The sequence below is a fragment of the Acromyrmex echinatior genome, chromosome 15, assembly GCF_024713525.1.
Source record: "Acromyrmex echinatior isolate Ae372 chromosome 15, ASM2471352v2, whole genome shotgun sequence".
NCBI lineage: Eukaryota > Metazoa > Arthropoda > Insecta > Hymenoptera > Formicidae > Acromyrmex > Acromyrmex echinatior.
Genome location: NC_141866.1, coordinates 2,222,345 through 2,242,647, shown reverse-complemented (window position 1 = coordinate 2,242,647; position 20,303 = coordinate 2,222,345). Strand labels below are relative to the sequence as shown.

Here is a 20,303-nt window from a genome sequence, read left to right as displayed (position 1 = left end):
CTCAACTAATGAAAAGATATTTAACAAATGTTTTAAGTTTATTTATTATGCTAAATAATTTTGTTTTGTTTTTTCTCAATGTTTTTCAAATGTCATCCGACAGTTAACTAGACGATAGTTGGCTTATTAATGTTTTTTATAATAGCAACAAGACGAATAGAATCAAGGAGTTGAATCTACGTTGCAGGTCCTTCATTGGGGCAGGTCTCCCCCTAGTTCTGACCTTCTTGGCCTCGCCCCGAGATCGGATAACAATTGCGATAATTATACCGTGCGACCGATAATTACCTGCCGGCACGAAGCGACGTTCACGGATAGCCGCGTAATAACAAATGGCCGCCGTCACATTTTCATGAAATGTCACATCAGATAATGGCAGGTTGCGATAGAAGCCGGAAAGAATTTGTGGCATGTATCCCGACAGGCGATACGCCCGATTTGTACGATGCGACGTCACAATGCAGCTGCAATGCACAGAGATAAACGTCGCGAAGTACCGCCTTTCGATCTTTGCTCGCGTCCTAATTCGATAGAATTGCTTGTCATCTAGAAATGTTAGACGCATATTTTATTGTTATTATTCCACATGTATATTTTATATTGCGCGCAAATCATTAATTTCTCTTTCTCGTTACGAAGATTTATAAAAGTACGTTTTTCTATTATTTCTTGTTTTTATTCATAAATATTGAATATCTTATTTTATTTTTATCCGAATACATGAAGAGATTATAAATCTGTATCTACCGCCATTATAAATTTGTATCTTTACGATTTAGTATTATTTAATAGATTTTATATTTCCTGTTAATTTTTACAATAATTTTTTATCATTCTTTTTTCTTGGATTTGACGGTGCATTTGTCATGCAGAAAATGATCATTAGTTGTTCCAATCGTTGTTATCTAACCGATACCGTAATATCGACCTCAATGTATCCAGGTGGGTGATGTTCATATAACAGTTACGGGAGTTTATTCCTCGCGGATGGCAAAGGCGATGACTCGTGGCGCGCAGGTGATTGTGACGTGATACACGTGAAAGGACGATCTTTGAGGAAAGTGACCGTCAAATAGCTAAGTTCAAGGAACCTTTTCACTGGTGCATGGGACGCTTCTTCAACCGGTCAATTCCATGATTCTTTCCCGAGTGACGTTTTCAAAAGCCATCGGGTTTACGAGCGTATCCAGCTTTCTATTGTTCGCCGGTCATAGGCCAATCGCAGCCAGAGGACGCGGAGGACCTTTGGCTCCTACGCAGTAACGTGCGCATTGATCCCGTAATTCCCTTGCGGAAGTCCCACCGCAAAAGAAAGATATCCAAATGGATAATCAGACAGCCGACTTAAGAAATTTTATTTATAATAATCCTGGATAAAATATTCCGCGACAAATATAAAGATAAATTATGTATATGAGAGAGAATATGCTAAGTAAAGCCACGTTCAATATCGTACAATTATTTTATACTATATTGTTAATATAGTAAAACAAACAATATAGATGTTCATTATATAGCTTTCAAATGATCAAAATATTATGAAATAATTCTAATTGTTTAGGAGCCGATAATAATTAAATGATAATTTTTAAGGTATTTAAAATCTTTATATTATGGAATTATATTGTACAATTAGTACTTTAATAAAAATAATATATCTATATATACGCTTATAATAAAACAAGGATAAATTGATGGATATATGTGATGAGAAATAGTTATATTATGTTAAGAATCTTCGTAACATAATGTCTACTTTGTATAATATAATTTATACAGACAATAAAATTTATACAGATAATGAAAAAATTACGGAGAGAAGAGAGAGCTTCTTCGCGAGATACAGCGAAAGAGACTGAGAATCTGCATTGGGGACCTCTTTAACACTATCTATTGCCTGGCGAGAGATCGACCTCTGGCGAAGTCGAGCTCACCAGACAAGATGTCTTGACAGACGAGACGCGAATGAGATGGAGAGACTTCTTCTTTCTGTCGGGACTCGTTTTCGCATTTTCCTCATGATCTTGCATTGTTAACTGGTAGCTGAGAAACATCGCACGCGCTTGACAGAGATTTACCGCCAAGAAAGTGAGAAATAGGGAGAGCTGTTCTCTTCTCTTGTCGTGGATTGACGCGATGCAATATCTTAAAATCCTGCTTGGCTAACGTTTGTTTTACAACAATATGATTTATATTAATCTGATATTTTATTGCACGTTTTACTCGGAAACTGACATGGAAATTTTTATAACAATATTAGAATATCGATGACATTAATAATAAAATATTTTATAGCGTCTAATGCAATTGAAAAAAAAAGTTCTAAATCGTGAATATTTCAATAAAAATATATTGTGAAATAAAAAAAAATATATATTTTTTGGAAGTACAAACTTACAATAATGTGTTCTATTCATTTGTTAATAATGAAAATAATATTTTAAAAATTTAGACACACTGGTGCACATTGAAATTATCGTCACAAAAATTAATGTAAAGATATATGTTTAATATAAATATAGAAACGAATTAAACTGCGAAATTCTTGGTGCACTATTGTGCTGTTAAATAAACTATGTATTTTATAATTTGAAATATTTGCGTTTTACTTTTACATTCACAGTCGGATTAAATCAATGGCTTTAATGGTACCGGTGCACACTAGTGCATTCAACTGAATTCATTGATTCAGAAAATCGATGTTATGAGCATTGATTTTATATATATGTATGTCTTCACGATCAGTAATCTTTTATTCCGACAATTGCTAATATTTCGCATAGCAGACACTTCGGTGCCGAGACGTAAATAACAGCGACGTCTGTCGTAGACTAGGATTTCTATGTCGTAAATATTTAGAAAGGTTCATTGCGAAACTGCATTTAAAGCCGCAGCTTTAAACACGTTTATGTTTGAGAATGTACTAATGAATTCATTCAAATCGGTTTCTGCTACACATTCACAAAGAAATTTCGTGCTCGTGCGATCGTAATGTGAACTTTGTCTTTGCGTCTATTTAACTTTTTTTCGACATACTGTTGAATACCTTGAGTAGAGGTGAACACATGTTTACACTCGAAGTTTTTTTTTAATCTTCAACTGATTGAAGAAATGGTACTTCAATATTCCTCTGGATTTAATTTTTAATGCTCCATCTCGTCACAGATCGTATAATTTATTTTTGATTATATTTTTATGCAATACTTTTATTCATTGCATTTCATTCAACGCGAGTATCCTGTGTTTTTATTATTTTCAACTACAATAACATAATACAATTGATATGATTTACTTCACATCTATCACTTTTTGGAAAAATATTTATGTTTATGTTATTACATATTAGAATACAATAAATTTCTCTTCATCTATCTGTTTGTCTGCCTACGTGTTTAATTGTAGATGCTGCTTTAGCCAAGCGGCCGATCGGTGCCGTTGCCACGTCGACGTCGGTCGGCAACTCGCGCGCTGAAAGGATGCCGGTATAGAGTCTAATCTGCATTTTAAACGAGCCGTACCGCGAAGAGGGAATCGGCTTGTGCACGCCTGTGTTCATGGCGCGTTTACTGGCCAGACCCGTCGCGTTCTATGCACCGCCCGCATGCATACATCCCGTTGCCGCATCCGTGGCACGTCTTGCAAGTTGCCAGATCGCATCTCTGCGGTATTCACCTTGGTTTCCTTTCCGTGGTACCGAAAGTTCTACATTGAAGCATGGTAACATATTAGGTGTTGGAATTAATTCGTAGCGTTTTTAATGAAAGAATGTTATTTATTTCACATGAGCATTAAAAAATACATTAATGAAAGTACTTCCCATCACTTGTAAAACGCTACGAATTAATTCCAACACCTAATACATATTCAACGACAACGCTATATTAATACGAGAAGAATTAGCAATTTTTTGTTATTCTGTTGAATCGATCAGTCTTGTTGATCGCTATTATTGACTTAAATTCACATTTATATACTCTCTAAATCTAAATCAGTGGATAATCACTGATATCAGTATCAAGTATGCCATTCATAATCAGTGAATTAAATATGAGATCCCTAACCTAGTTAATTTTTATTATGTGATCTAACTAATCTTGTTTTAGTGCTTAAATTCAATGAATATGATATTGGAAGATTGAAATTAATATGTAAATATCAGTATTTTAGTTATATAATGCTCAAACATTTTTCCTTTTCTAGTTGAACTTCACTGATTATCAGTGCCAAATATGCCACTGGGTAATTAGTGATTATTCACTGATTTAGATTTAAAGAGTAGACCACGAAAAGTTTTTATTAGCAAAGACGCATTGAATTTATAGCTTTGATCTCATCTTGAAAAATTCATGAAGCATTGTGTTTAAGCACCGTGTTAGGAATAGTAATATAGGAGATGAATAAATATTAGCACGAAGTAATTTAAATATATCGGTTAAAATAATACAGGATATTTTTAAGACTATAAGTGGACTTATCATTTGATTACATCAAACATTATAATAGATCTAATAAAATCTGTTCGCATTTTTTATATTTGACGATTTATTCTTTCCACTTTAGATTTTATTATCACACGAAATGTCCGTATAAATTTTCTTCATCCAATTAGCCACGCGATCAACACTTTGAGAAATTTATCCAATAAAAATAAATTCAGGCGAATTTACGCAAATTACAATTAGCACCGTTGGTAACCTGATACATATACCGCCGTAAATCCGCGCTGGCTCTCTCTTTCCTCTCAACCTCCGTGCTCGACCGTTATATTTTTTCGCGCCGAAGACGATCGCGGTTAAGACTTCTCCATTCGGATCGAGAGACGCGCTCGGGAGCGCAGAGTGAAAGACATCCGACTCGGAGAAGTAACGATGTCATGCCGATTAATTTGATCGCAACATACACAGCGTGTTTACCACGGGCGGTCGGCGGGGCGCGTGCGCATTTTTTTTTAACAGAGTCCGAGAAACAGGTCCACGAAATCGTTTCTCTCCTTCGCTCTCTCCCTATCTCTATCTTCCTCTTTTTCTCTTCTTTGCTTCCTCACTTCCTCGCGGCAGCCAGATCGCAATCAGTCTTGCCGGACTTTCATCAGATCGGACCGCTATAAAATGTGTTTCGATGTATCCGCTCCGATACTTCCGCGCGTGCTACTCCAACTCGCATGCGTGTATCTTCACTCGTGTGAGTCACGTAGATGCAAGCTCGTCAATGCATCGACCGCTGTGTGGTGCAGCAGCCGATTAATGAGCTCTCGTCGCGTGCACGCGTCTGTCACTTTGACAGCATCCGGCACGGCAGTCAGCGCGTCTCCTATGAGTCTCCCTTCGCTTTTATCTTTCTCGTTTAATCGTCTATTACGGATTTTTTTCTTAGATCGAATGGATATAGCTTTAGGGAGAACGTGTATTTATGCGCTGCTCTCGCCGCACGACCGCATTAGCCGGTTAGGATGGTGCCGATCGTAAAACGGTGAATGATTGATTTGAAAACTTGCCGAGTCACTTTTATCAAATCGAAAAGAAGATAGATCGTTTCTATTTGTGATATATAGCGAATTCGGGCACTTGCACACGCAAGATTAGTGCATACTTAAAACCTTACTTGAAATCAACCTATATTTGAAATTAGCTAAATTAAATGTAAGGATATTTAAATATTTTTAAATAATCAATTATATTTAATACTAGTGTCACGTATTGTTTAACAGAATAGAAATGTATTTTTTCCTTGTCAAAATTGATTAAATTATATCACTGCATTTAGATATTTTATTTGGCAGCCTTTAATGTGCACTAATCCAGTGTAGTTCAGGTCATCGAATTCACGACTACAAGTTAAGTGTAAAAATATTTAAAACATTGTTTTATTATATATGTGTATAAGTGATTAATTAAAACATTAAAATAAAATATTAAAAATTAAAGTATTTTTCCATTTTTTTGAGTAAAATTTTCAAAATTTATTTCTCGCTTTACTTTCATACAAAGATAATAAATGATCTTTTTTTCTTCAAATTATTTATGTCCTTTTTTATAAGAATAGAAAGTTTATGATTTGTATCTCTTCTTCAGCTTCTACAGCTTGCCGGCATTAAGAAAGTAAGCGATTCCAATTTGTTGAAATGCTTCTCAACGCACCTTTCAAACTAGTCTCGATTCGTACCAATGCGATCATACTAGTCGCGCGTAACGGAGCGCGCGATCGCGGCGCGAAAAATCACCGATAACGTTAAAATTATTACGCGGCGATGTGGCGCGAGGGCGACTGATAAATTCTCCTCGCCATGCGTCTGAGAAACGAGCGAGTATCGAGAGCGATGAAATTTAACGCACCAGCGTTCGCACTTAGCGGCCTAATGCGAATTCCGCGGCGATAAGGTCTGATTTACGCCGGCTCTCGCTAGACCGTTGTCCTGTCGGAACCTTCCGTTTTGCCGCCGATCATTGAAAACATTCACACAGGGTTTCCGCGTGTGGCGTAGGTAAACCGTGCTGCACGTAAATCGAGGGAGGGAGGGAGGCAGTACATACATCGGTAAATCACGCAGTGAAAGCCGCTTAGTTTCGGCGCCAGATACATTCTCTCATACGGTGTTTATATCGCTAATGAGACACTTGGTTGACAGGCAAGAGGGCCTCTGGTTTCCTTATCGCGCATCATAAACGTCCGTCTTGGCGTCATGGTCAAACAACATGGCCTCTGCATTCTCTCTCGTAGTCACCTTCACACTGATTAGTGCGACGGCGATTACGAGAGAGACTTAGACCGTTGACAATGTGGTATTGGACTCTTGATGAAATTTTGTGATACTGCGCTTTCCCTTTGCTGCATAGTTTCCATCTTAATTTAAAAAAATTTTTTTGAAGATATGAACAGTGAAAATTGATGAGAAAGCGAACGCGTGAAACTTGAAATTTTTTATTCGTATATGTACTTTCAAGAGCTCGAATATAACACGATATATTGGTACCATTGCCGAACATTCATTTCAAAAATGTATTTTTAAGAAGAAATATAGTGAGCGGAGTTACAGCTTTGTTTTTTGTAGTGGTTCCATTTGCATCATAAACAATGCAGGTATTATCTGTAATAAATAAATCAATCGCAAAAGAAATATTAAACTTAGAAAAGCGAAGCGAATATCTAATAAAAACGTCATTTTTACATTGTGCCAATGTTGATATTTCTCTTTGCCGTGAGTTAATTAGTTTTGCGTCAACGAACTGATGAATCGTCGTCGAATGGTTTCCCGATCGACCAACTCTATTTGATAAAGTTCCATTTCCCCATGAAATGCAGTCGTGCGTGTGTCTCAGTCTCGATAATGAAAATCGTGGATGACCGAATGAGTGCGTTTCATTTGCTTTTAATTACGAACCCGAAGCACGTTGTGTGCATTCAGTTTTGCCGCCCTTTATTTGCGCTATCCTACCGTCTAATTGCTTACACGACGAGTCACGTAGTCGCCGGTCGACATATGTATGTAGGTGTTATTGCAAGGTGCACTCGAGAGAGAGAGAGTCTCGCACCTTCGGCGATCTCTTCTCCTTCAAAGATGAGGAGATATGAGTCGTAAGATTCAATATTAAATTAAATACGACGGTGTGCCTAGAAATGAACATCGCGATAGTGCTGACAATTAGCGTGTGCTATTTGATAGCATTATTTTTCAGTTTTTTACAGTATAATACGTTATTATACTGTGTTATCGATGGAATTATTTATTTTTCAATTCTTTACATTATTATAATCTGAAAGAATTGTTCACTAATTGATTTTTATTCGTGAGCACAATTGTTACATAATTAGTTATTTTTATTTAGAATTATGCTATTTATTACATGACTTAATCATTATTAATGCAATTAACGTCAAACTTTCTAGTGTTGATGTTGTAATATTCTGGCATGTGCACAAATACTTCAAGATGCAATCTTCAACATTAACACATTCCGCGCAGAATACTTTGCCACTTTCTTTGCTTTGTGTGCGAAATGTTTTGACTCCGATTAAATTCCTGCTCATCAACGTATGCTTTTCAACAGAGAAAGGACAGTTACTGACTGATTACACATCATTTTAATTCTGAATATATCCTGTAATCAACGCAATTAACATACCGCTTTCCAACGTCTTAATTCCTCCCACGCTTTCATATACAATCTGCCTACAAAAATATAGCTTAATTCATAGCTTTCGATTAATAGCTACAATTTTATCCTTAATTTTCTATTTTTATTAGGTATTTGAAAACGTCAATTTCTCTTCAGCGGAATATTCGGAAAACGACGTGTGCGGAAGAGTTTAGCTTTATCGGAACATGATGAAAATTACGATGTTTAACGCGAAAGTATCCACGTGATGATCAGACGCGAGATATGACATGATCCATTTGTCTGATTGCAGGGAAACGAGGCGGTGGTGCCTGAAGGCTGGCCTCTGACGTTAGGCGGCAACGGCCTGATCCTGCAGCTGGGTGAGCTCGAGGCGTCTGCATTGCGTCTTGGGGAATGTTACCTTTGCGTACGCAGCGCGGCTGTTGCAACTGCAACTGCAACTGCAACCACCTCGTCGGTCAGCGGCGCCACGACCGCCGGTGAAGCCGTCGAGCAAAATACCGTTGAGGTGAGTCATGTTCCTTTTCATTTTTTCCTCTCTTTTCTTGTATCCTCCCTCCCTCCCCCTTCCTTCCCACCACCCCCCTCTCTCGTTGTCACAAGGAAGCCGCGCCAGTGATGTTCTCCATATACCGCCGCGAGAGAATGACACCTCCAACCGTCGAAAAGACTCGGCCGGAATTCTCAGCGTTCTTCTCGTGTGATCCTCGACGGGATCCTCGACATAAATATTAACAGTCATCGGATGCAGGCGCGTAATGGCACGCGCATTATTAGATGCGCGCTTAAGCTCCTCTCCAGGCAATAAAGGACGTATATCTGAGAATGCCGACGCGGCATTGTCACGCGTATAACGCTTATAACGTTTTCCCATATTCTTAGAAATATGCCAAGCTAGCTGATTTATCATGACAATGAGTTACGCAGACCGGCTGAATTCAATATGCTTTTATAAATATTTGATAATAAATATTACAATAATATGATAAATTCTCCTGTAATAAATTTAATATTAAAATCCGTGAAAAGTTTCCTTTCATAATTTTATAATACTTTTGACTTAATTTTTCATAATAAGAGTTTAGATTAAAATATTGTTTGAATAAAATTCACTTGAAATTAAGTAAAGAATTAGATTCTTTTATTTATTAACAACTTCTTTGAAATTTAATTGGCAATAGGTATTATTACTACTTCATATTTTTCTCATGGAAGAATTGATTTAAAAATGTAAATGTCGTTAATATTAAAATCGGAAATTTCTTGGCGTAATATTCTCGTAATATTTTTAACATGGACGCAAATAGACAATGAAAGTAAGAGAGAGTTAAAACGAAAAAACTGTTGCTGTTTGCAGATAGCAGTAGTCTGGCGAACTACGTCGATGAGGGCCCCGGGGATTTTGGGTTGGGACCGTGAAGACGAGTTTATGGACTGGCGGGACCTGACAAACAAGGGTCAGCCAAGCTCGTCGAATACGGCGAGCGCAAATCTCAGCGGAGCGCAGCCCTCGAGCGTGATGAAAACCACCGGTCGTCTGCGGCGAAGATCGCGCGAGGACGCGCGTCCGAGGACACGCGAGATTAACAGAACTAACAGCGCTGAACATCGTCGGGAGGAGGCCAGGTCGATCGACAGGCTGGAACACCAATTCTGTCGTGAGAATCACACGATCGGCGAGTCCGGTCATACTGCCACAGTGATGAAGTCCAGGTCCGCGTCCAGTGTCAATACTTGGAAGGACGACCTCAACGGCGACGAGGACGAACTAGATCGAAGCACGAGTTGCAGAGCGTGTTCCAAGAATTCCTCTAGTCCCATCGGCGGCGACGAGAGTCGCGCCAAAGTGAAGCGATGCACCAAGGTGGTCTCCCCCACAACAATGGAAAAATGGAAGGAGAGCAGTAGGTGCGAAATACGTAGCAGGTCTATCGCATCGGAAGATCTGAAAAGTCCTCTGCAATTCGAGGAAAGCGTTTTGCGGCGAAACGATATCGTCGATGATTCACCAAAAGATCTCGAGGACAGATTGCGGAACGCGGGTGGTCCAGACGATATTAGCGACGAGGATCTGCCGGCATACATAGGCAGTTTGCTTGTCACCGTCGAGAGAAAAATCGAAAGGGTCTCGCTCGACGATATGACGTTCCCCTGTCCGGCGTGCAGGAATATAGACACGGACGATCCGTTGCTGGGATGCAGATGCGCTGGCGACGACTGCGGCTGCGGCGAGGATAATTGCGATTGTTCTTCCTCCGTTTCGCGAAAGGAACAATCCGCGAAGAGCTTCGAAGTGGCGGGAATCAAGCATATCGACAGTGATGACGAAGAAGAAGTACGAATGGGATTCGGTAAGTAATTTATACATATATTTTTACTTTTATATATAACCATAAGAATTTTTTTTATTTGCATAAAGCAAAAGTATGTTTCTAATTAGTTTAGAGAGCGATTGTTGTGTCTTTAATAATGATTTTAAAGTATTTTTTGCTGATAATCTTTGATCAAGTTAAATTATTTGTGCTTAAAAAATATTGCTAGATTTATTAGCGATTAATTGACGAAAAATATAGTCTTGTTTACAAGCGTAGAAATCGCGAACGTTGAATTTCGCTTCCGGAACGTTTATCGAAGATATGCGATCTAGGAAAACTCGCAAGTTACTTCTGCCGAACTGGCATGCCAGCTGCTCTCACTCGATGAACGCTTTTATGTAGGCATGCGTGATTTACCGGCGACTAAACTCGCGCGGCGCACCGTACTTGAAATTCTGACTGAAGTGTAGCGTAGGCGGCATATCTTGTAAAGTGGCTACTTCTTGTCATGTCGGTTGTTAAAAAATACGAACGCTACTCGTGCGTCGAACCGATGCTTGTACTTCGTCCACGCTCGCGTGAAAGAGTTTCATTGGGGAGATTCCAGTGAGTGTGAATAGAATCGCTGTACTTGCGTGACGTTATTCCGGTGTGCACGTGCTCGCACGAATGCGTGTCTTACATCCCGAAGCTGCGACGAAGTTTACGATGGAAATATTTTCTGCTAAACAAAGTACTGAAAATCCGTGACGTGTATTTAGCAGAGGTTTCCGCATCAACTCGCAACTTATTTCGTAATAATCCTTTCATAATTTAACGCACGGACATAATTAAGATTCAAAGAAAAATATTATGTAAAAAACTTAATCTGAAAAGAATTTAAGTTATTGTTCGACAAGTTATTATACATTAGCGATTTAATGGATAGACACATTCAGGAAACTATATTTATTTTTAAATGTACTAAGAAAAATGTCTGATTGAAAATAGATGAACTAGAAAATTTTGATATCTATCAACATTTTGATTATTTCAATTAAGAGTTTCTAGTAGATTTAATCAGAAAATGTTAATTCGTTCATTTTCAATTAAAATTCTAATTAATCTAACGTTTCTCTCATTGTTGATTTATGCTTTTATGCAATCAATTGTCTCTATTATTGTTTGAATCTTTATTATATAATATATTTATTCAAATTACATTTAATTTTCGACTCTTTCGACTCTTAATGATTATTTTTCATTTTCAAATGTTTATTATTTCTAAAGTTACGTTGAATAATTAAGAATAAATGCATTTTCTCGCTTGAGTTGAATCCTAAATATTTTTCTTACACGGTTCTTGAGGTTGCAAACTTTTACGTCACATGTCACAATCCCGGTTTAATCCGTCTCCCTGAGGGCATCGTTAACGAGCGATGACTCTCACGCCGACGACGCAAGCATAATTGTAACGGACGAGTATGCAAATTGTCGGCGCATTCGCTTGTCACTCGATCTTTCGTCATGGACCTGGCCAAACGAATCACTCGCGAATACGGGCCCGACTGGGTCGGACAGTACTTTAAAGTCTCGCGGCTGTTCTCAACCGCCGATCTCCTTTCGCATCCTCCCACGCTTGTCTCGGATCGCCTCTTTGGTAACCGCCGCCGACAAGTTTGCAAAGTCAAGACCCTTTATCCGAAACGACGCCACGTCCGCAGTTTTGACATAAAAATGAGCTTACGGCATTCGCTGTTTCGTAGCGCGACTTTTTACGTACCACATAATTTGTACCATTCCATGGGCAAACTTTTCTTTTTAAGCTCTTTTACTCTCGGTTACCGCTTTCTTTATTTGTCGTATGATAACACGTTTTGGAGTTGCTGAAATCTATCGCCTCAATCTATAGACATGTTTAGAGAATTACTTATGATTTAAGTATAATTTAGTACAATGTGGATCTGTTTGACGGGTGTAAATATTATGAATAAAAGAATTCAATATAATAATTGAGATATGAAAAATTGTGTACAAAGTGAAAATCAATCTTCATTTTAATTAGTAAAAACGTAAAAAATTTCGATTCTTCTTTGAACAGATATTGCTTTGAAAATAACAGATGTAATAAAGTTTATTAGATTGAGTTGGTAAATTTTTTTACAGCATTATAAATGTTGTGTAACTTAAAAGATAAAAAGAAAATTAATTGAAAAATGGTTCTATAAAAGATAATCTTATATATCATAACGAAAATAATTTTTCTTATAAATTGTCATAAGGCTGATTAAAAAATAACATTGAGTTAAATACTTGGAATAATAAATGATTTCTTCCGGAGAAAAAACGGAGAATATAATGTTACGATACCGCATTAACTCCAATCGCTGTTGTATATAGTTTATCCAAAACATACGAACGTTGTACAAGTATAATTATTGAAACAATAATCTTTTGATTCATGTCTCCTTAAGTCCAGGATTGGTAACGTAAAATACCATGAATTATTGCGAATTATTATAACCGATTTGCGCTCGTCTATTGCAACCCTGGTATACGTGCTCAAACATGTTTCTTGACTTTCCTTGCAACCGGCAGTGTTTGCGATGCGAGAGGCGAGCGACCTGCCTCGACAGTGAATGAACGGAGTAATGAACTTGTCAATGAGTATTCGTGCTAATAAGATACGACAGTGAACCGGCAACGTTTCTGAAACGTTAACGGCAAACCGAAAAATGGAATAAAAAAAATTACAAAGTGTGAAAATGCATTTACGAATGTTTGTTTGCATGCACGGATCAATAAATTTTTTGTGAATTTAATTGTTTAAATTTTGTTCGAAATTGGATTTTGTGAAAAAGAATATTACGTTGAATCTTAGATAAATCTGCTGCTTATTCGTGTTTTAATATAAAAGCGATTACAATCTGAATCAATATAATGAATTATAATAAATACAATATTATAAAAATTCTGCGACAAAGAATTTACATTTTTCTAGCCAATGCTTGAATAGATGTATAATAAAATATATTAATAATGAACTATATAGTAAATAATTCAATAATTGTAATAAATTATTTTTAATAAATTATTTTTATTTTGTATTCAGTATCATCAATTTGAATACTTATTCTTTCGATTTAACTATATTTTCTCGGCACTCGATTGTCGAGAAATTTGATAATAAAGAAGAGAAAGTAATATTTCATCAGATATATAGGTTTCTCGAAGTATGTAAATAAAAATAATCGATGAGTCGTCGTCTAGTCATTCATATATGATAATATGTGGATGACTAGACGACGACCCTATCTCTATTTTGGTGTATTTGGCAATCAAGTGCGAAGAATCGGTCGTCACTCTTTCCCGTAACATTCGTGCTGCTGTCATCGTTCCGTAACTTGCGTAGCCGGCGTGGCTGTGCTTGCGGCGCACCACACCATGCGATCAGACATGCCTTTGCGCCGGTTGTCGTGTTTCATTAGCACGTGGATATCTCATTGACGGCGCGTCTCGTCGGTACGATCCATTCGTTTTTTTTTTTACTCACGGGTTTGTCGGCACGCCGTGGAACATAATCCGCCCATCGTGCGACACAAATGCCACTGCCCACGCACGAGGATGCTGTGAGTAGAGGAGGATATTGTCGGGAATGACTTACAGCAGCTTGGAATGCATTCGATTTCGCTTCCTTTGGCGAAGGCCGGCAGACTGGGTAGACTCGTGAGAAGAGGGAGAGAAAAATAGGAGGGAATATTTGCTATCTCTTAGATTTTTTTCTGAGAAAATTGATCTTGTCATGTGAGACTAAATTGCAATTATAAAAATGATAAAAATGAATGAACTAAAGATGGAATTAATTCTATATACCGTGAAACGTTAAGCATTATTTGAACTATTAAGATATGTATTTGACTAATTGAATTTGTAATCTTAATGAATAGGTATACTACGAAAAGAATTCAACGTACATATTTTGCAATAGTCTTTTCGATCATTATTAGTAGCATCTAACTAAATAGTAATAATAATTCTACAGAGTTTTTATATTGCGCTTCTATGTAATAATTTCTTTTTACTGAATTTTATTTATATGGCAATAATTTGTTAAATCTCTCTGATTAACACTGTATGAGATTACTAGAAAATTCATATTTTCATATTCTTATAAGTGTGACAATTTTTTGATTGATGTATTTCCATTTCTCACAGTTCGACACGCATCAATTTTCTGGAAATTATTTTCGTTAACGGATATCTCACCGCTCAATTAAATCCCCACAACTGGCTCTGCGTTATGTGTTTTCTTGTTCCAAACATAACATTTCACTCGCGGAAATTCTTTGAACGCGTCGTACCGCGAGATCCTGACTCCCGCAAGAACCGATCTGATATCGCCGCGTATCGTGGCGGTTAATTCTCGGACGGTCGACAAGACACAGGCAGGAAGAATGCGGTGGGATATGTACTAGTTTTGCCGCGCAACCGGCTCGAGAAAATCATCAACTTGGACTTTAACAGCAGCAATAACCGCAACGCATACTTCGTACTGATAGAAAGGATAAAAAGGAAGAGCCGCGAAGATTTTTTAGAATGTTTTAATCCTCTCTCTTTTGATTCCGAATTTGATGTAACAACGCGTATCTCTCTTATCATACATATTCAAACTTTCCTGAGAAAATATGCATATATCAAACATTTGCTAAACTCGATTGTCAACAAGTATATGTCTCGGTAGCGATGTAAAATTTATTAGCTTTCTCATTCTCTGATGTAATCAATTATTGTTTTTCTCTTAAAGTCTTTCTCAAATTCAGGATATATAAGCATATAATAAAATTTATTCTTATATTTAAAAAATTTGACATGATTAATTCATAATAATTCATAGTAATTATATATAGGGATTAGTAAAATAATACAAAATTAATAATAAATTGTAGATCATTTTTCTATTTATGTTTAACAAAAGTGTTACAGTCTTTATCATCTAGGTGTGTGTACTCACGATTTGAACTTCGAGTATTTTGTTGGAAAAGCTAAAATGAGTCTTCGTTAGAACATGTATTTATTCTAACGGTAATTATAGCTGCTGAACAACGCGACGCTCTCAACGCGGCTGAAAGTCAAAGGTTCTCGCGCGAAAGCGAGAAATAGCACGAAATATAAATACGCGCTAACGATCAGCTGATATCGATGCAGTACTATTTTTCGCGGATTATTATACCAGGTGAAGAGAAATTATACCTAGAATATAATTTAATTCGCTCACTTTATTGTTTCTCGCGCTACATCATGGAATTTTATTGCTCGATGTCGTCGGAGACATGTGAAAGCCAGTAAATTTTACGAGATTCGCTATCGAGACGTACATGTCGCTCGGTCGACTATTCCCACGCTTCCTTTTCTTGTAAAGAATGTCAGAGCCGCCAAAGCTATCGAGGTTTAAAAGCTTTTCCTTCGTAATCACCTTATTAACTCGCTGATCGCGCTACGAACTCAGGTAAAAAAATATTTTTTTCTTATAGAACAATGAATTCTGTAAAGAATATATGATTTTTTAATCTTACATATTTATCTTACATATCTTACATTTTTATTAAACAGAATTATCGGAAATATAAATGAGCGATATTACGTATATAGATAGACGCCTAGATATATATATATATATATATATATATATATATATATCTAGGCACTATCACATTTCTTTTTATTATTAGTGCGATATTTATGATAATTGTGAGTTTCGTAAATTTGCAAATTGAGCGTCACGTATTTGTTCTTTTTCTTTACTAGATTTCTATACACATGTCTCTTGCCTATTTTTTTTTGCTCAATCGCGACTAACGGTGCGATTTTTCGTGACACGATTGCTTATACGAGTTTAGAGCGAACAGTTAGCGAAGCGTGACGTATCGCCGCGAGCTTCTGCATCGCCACCGTGCGTATCCGGGGGTTTCGCGATTCAATTGAAGCGTTTCGTGTGGTACATCGGGCGAGCCGTGTTGCGTCGGGTATCCCGTGTTGCGCACGGGTTGATTGAACGTTTGCCGGACTCATGGGCCGGCTATACTTAGTAGCTCATTGATCGTCCCCACGGCGGCCCTCAATCATATCTACTTAAGCGAGAATCAAGCGGCTTCTACAATGGAGGCTGTTCACCTCTCGCAGCGCGTTCCTCCGTTCGACGCGCGGCGTGTCGAGTATGGGACGAGAAAACGAGGAATTATCGTCCGTTCGGTCAATCGTATTCCGCAATTACACTCATCACGTCCGAGTATGCGGGGTTGCTTGTTGTTTGCACGAGCTAATAGCAAGATTGCCCAGCTGTTTGCCCCTCCGAGACTGTGTTCGCTTTATCGATTTCTCGCTTCTTACGCAATTCAATTACGAGCAGGACAATTGGATTAATTCGGAGCCTTATTATACTTGTCAACGATGATTGAGTTAGATGAGTTTCTTTCCCTTGCGACTTTTACTTGCTGTAAACGTCGCGTCGCCTTCTGAAACATTAATTATGATGTTTTTGATGAAATTATCGCCGATCATACAAGCTTCGGTATGGCTATTAGCAATCGAAAAGTTTACTGCAGTAAAGTCTTTCTTAAATTAATAAATGTATTGCTGTCTGTAATTGTTTTAATTAGAAATTGATGTAAAACAGAGATAATCCATCATTTTAATATTGTTTCTACATCGAGAGAGAATGTATGCTATGGCATTATTAATATTTATAGGACACATAATGTTTTATGACATATAAAATGAACTTGTAAGAGTACGCTTTTCAGAGCTCTTTTTTCCGTTGGATTTTTATTTTAATGATGATCGTCTCGTCCGCTTTCACAAAATTCTCGTATTATTGTCAATTGTCGAGGCGCACCTTGGATCATTAGGTGGAAAAGGGAAGTTGTCGCTATTAATCATAATGCAGATAGCGATCAAATTGCCATCACGACATCGTAAAATCTGGTAGCACGGCCGCCGGTGGATCTTTTGATCCGACCGTGAATAAAGCAATCTTCAACGAGCCGAATAAATGCCGCCGCATTACACGGCTCATTACGCCATGACGTTATTTACAAACAAACGCACGGCCGCGGACGCTATAGAAAATAAAGAACAACGCAGCGGAAGTCCATTAGACACTTCCTCTTATTAATGCGCGGCCTCCTGTGCACGGGGTCTTTTTTTGCATAGAAAAAAAGTACCTGAAGTGATATAAGCTATAAGCCTTATCTACAATAGTCACATTCTGTGTCACGGATCGCAAGCTTGTTACAGTCAATCTGATGATGAATATTAAAATTGACTTGATTATCACAAGCTTGCGACCTGCGACACAGTTTGATGAGATCTAAAGCGCGCGTGTAAGAGTTACAGTAGTTACAAGCAAAACGAGACGTTAGCCAATACTGTATGGGATTATATTTTACAGAAAAATTGTTATATCATTTTTATTATATTTGTTACTCGCATATTGCTTGTACGTATATTATTGTATATTCAAATGCATTTATTCAAGTATACGGATTAATCACGAATTAATTATAGTAACAGTGACAATTATGTAATTTTAATTAATTTTGAAAAACGAAAAATTATGAAGCTTAATGTTGAAGCTTTTGTTATAAAAGAAAGACAATAAAATTAGAATATTTTTGAATTTTTAAAAATGAATCTTTTTGAATGAATTATAGATTATGATAGAAAATTTTTTAGAAGATATATACATATATTAGCGAAATTATTGACAGTTTAAAGTTTACGTATTAAATTCAAATGGATAAAATCAATTATGTTTTATAATTGATGAAATGAGAATTATACTACAATACTACAATAAATCATAGTACTATAGATATTATTATTGATTTAAAGGGACGAGAAAAATCAAAGATGGAGTACGTGTGTTAAAGACGTCTCGCGCGGCACGTAAGGCACACGATCGGAAAATTATGTGACCCCGGTAATTAGCACACTCCATACTCGCGAAGGAAGTCTAATGGTATTTAGCAGATTCTTCCTAGAGAATCAACGCGTTGAGAGATTCTCGAGCTTGAAAGCTGATCGTCGCGTAAATCGTTTCCAGTTTCCATTTACGATGTTAACTGCTTCCGTTAAGAGCCGGTTGCGCCAGATTTCATTGTCGATGCCTCCAAATGGAGAACATGCTGGATAATGCTCGATAAAAATTGTCATAGAATAAATCGGTCAGGTTCAAGGAGATTGCCGACTTATCGGGATTTCATTCGATTGCTACGTTATGTTTGCTGCATATTTTTTGACTCACTTAGCGATGGATTCTCGAACAGCATTCTCAAAAGGATATTTTTTAAATGTATCAAAATTAAATGGAGCAAAATATTTTAAAATACAATATTTATTTTAATGAAAATTTCATATTTTTATTTTTTTATATTTATGTTAAAATTTGAACAATATGTATTATTTGTTTGCAATGATTATAAACTGCATTATTTATTTATTCGTGACATTTCGCTCGTTTCACTTCGTTTATGAGAAATGAAATAAGAACGTGATAACGTTTTATTCATTCGTACTGCGATTCGCAAAAACACTTAATTCCATATAAAGATCCTAAGTTTTTTAATACTTGTACATGAGCACTCGATGGATTTCTATAGCAATAGAGTCACGGAACTTGCATGAAGGAAGTCACAGAGACTGAAGATTAAGACCACCCAAGGAGCCACGATGTTCGACTTACTGAATCTGACAAGGACATCGTTCATAATCCTCCGAATAACCGTTTAGCGAATTATACATGTGATTTATACAGTAACTATCCCATTCATGATCTAAACAAAGGAGGGAGAGAGAGGAGAGAGAGAGAGAGAGAGGCATCATTTTAATAGGAACTTACATTTAGAACTAACGTAGAAATTTTTACAATCTATCTACTTTTTGCATCCCAAAAGATACCAATTCGAAATGTCGCTCGAGTATTAAGCATGAAATTTTTTTTTTATATCGCGTGTTATTATTATAATAAATAGAAAGTACGAGCGGCGTTTTAGAAGAAATTATGTTCGCGTGAATATAGCGGCAAAATTAGTTCCGATTTTCTACAATCTTTTGTTTTCTAATTTCTAGACGGAGATACAATCATAAAATTATTTGTATTAGAAATTAAAAATTTGCAGCAAGGATATAAATAAATTAAGTTTTACGCTTAAGTTTTATTTTACTTTATCTTACGAGTTTCATCTTTTAGAAACTACAATGTAATTATATTAGAAACTACAATACAATTTTATCAGTATAATTCTAATTCTCGAAATATCTATTCATTTGTTATTTTCTAATGGTCGAAACATCCGTTAGGGTCTTTCTGAGTTAAAACTGTCGTGCATTCTACCCTTCGCATCTTCACAATAAAGAAACGGCGGGAAAATGTCGAGAGGTCATAGACATGCGGAAACACACTGCGCCAGACCTCAAGATGTCACGAATGGAAACGTTTAAATTGCAAACGGCACATCGTAAAGCGAGAGGATCCAATCAACCTTTGCTTACGAGTCAATCGAGTCGGCGGTCTGCGACACCTATCGCTTTATGCTAATACAGGCGGTTTCGTTGCTGGCGAATAGGTTCGCACTGCCGCAGTTGAAGACGAATCTGCGAAGAGCATTAAACTCTTAGAATTCTCAGACGCATGACGTGACAGTCTCCAGAGCCTATAATACTTTGTATACACCATAATACCATGTAATCCTAAACATGTATTCATATATTCATATATTTTTATATTGGCACTAAACGAAACTTAACTCAAGAATAATAACGGAATGAGTAGATCAATGAATAGGCAAGAAAAATATATTCGATAATTGTTAATTAAAATTATTTATTTAGTGGC

At 36.9% G+C, this 20,303-nt stretch overlaps 1 protein-coding gene across 3 annotated transcripts in view; it reads left to right on the top strand.

Moving 5' to 3' along the window:
• The window catches only part of LOC105151162 (uncharacterized), a 303,301-nt gene that overhangs the window by 153,708 nt on the left and 129,290 nt on the right, over positions 1-20,303 (top strand). For all 3 annotated transcript variants that reach the window (XM_087413985.1, XM_087413987.1, XM_087413986.1), the window contains 2 exons: positions 8,407-8,625; positions 9,475-10,468. In XM_087413985.1, coding sequence (XP_087270111.1) covers positions 8,407-8,625; positions 9,475-10,468 — 1,213 coding nt within the window. The remainder of the gene's footprint in view (positions 1-8,406; positions 8,626-9,474; positions 10,469-20,303) is intronic.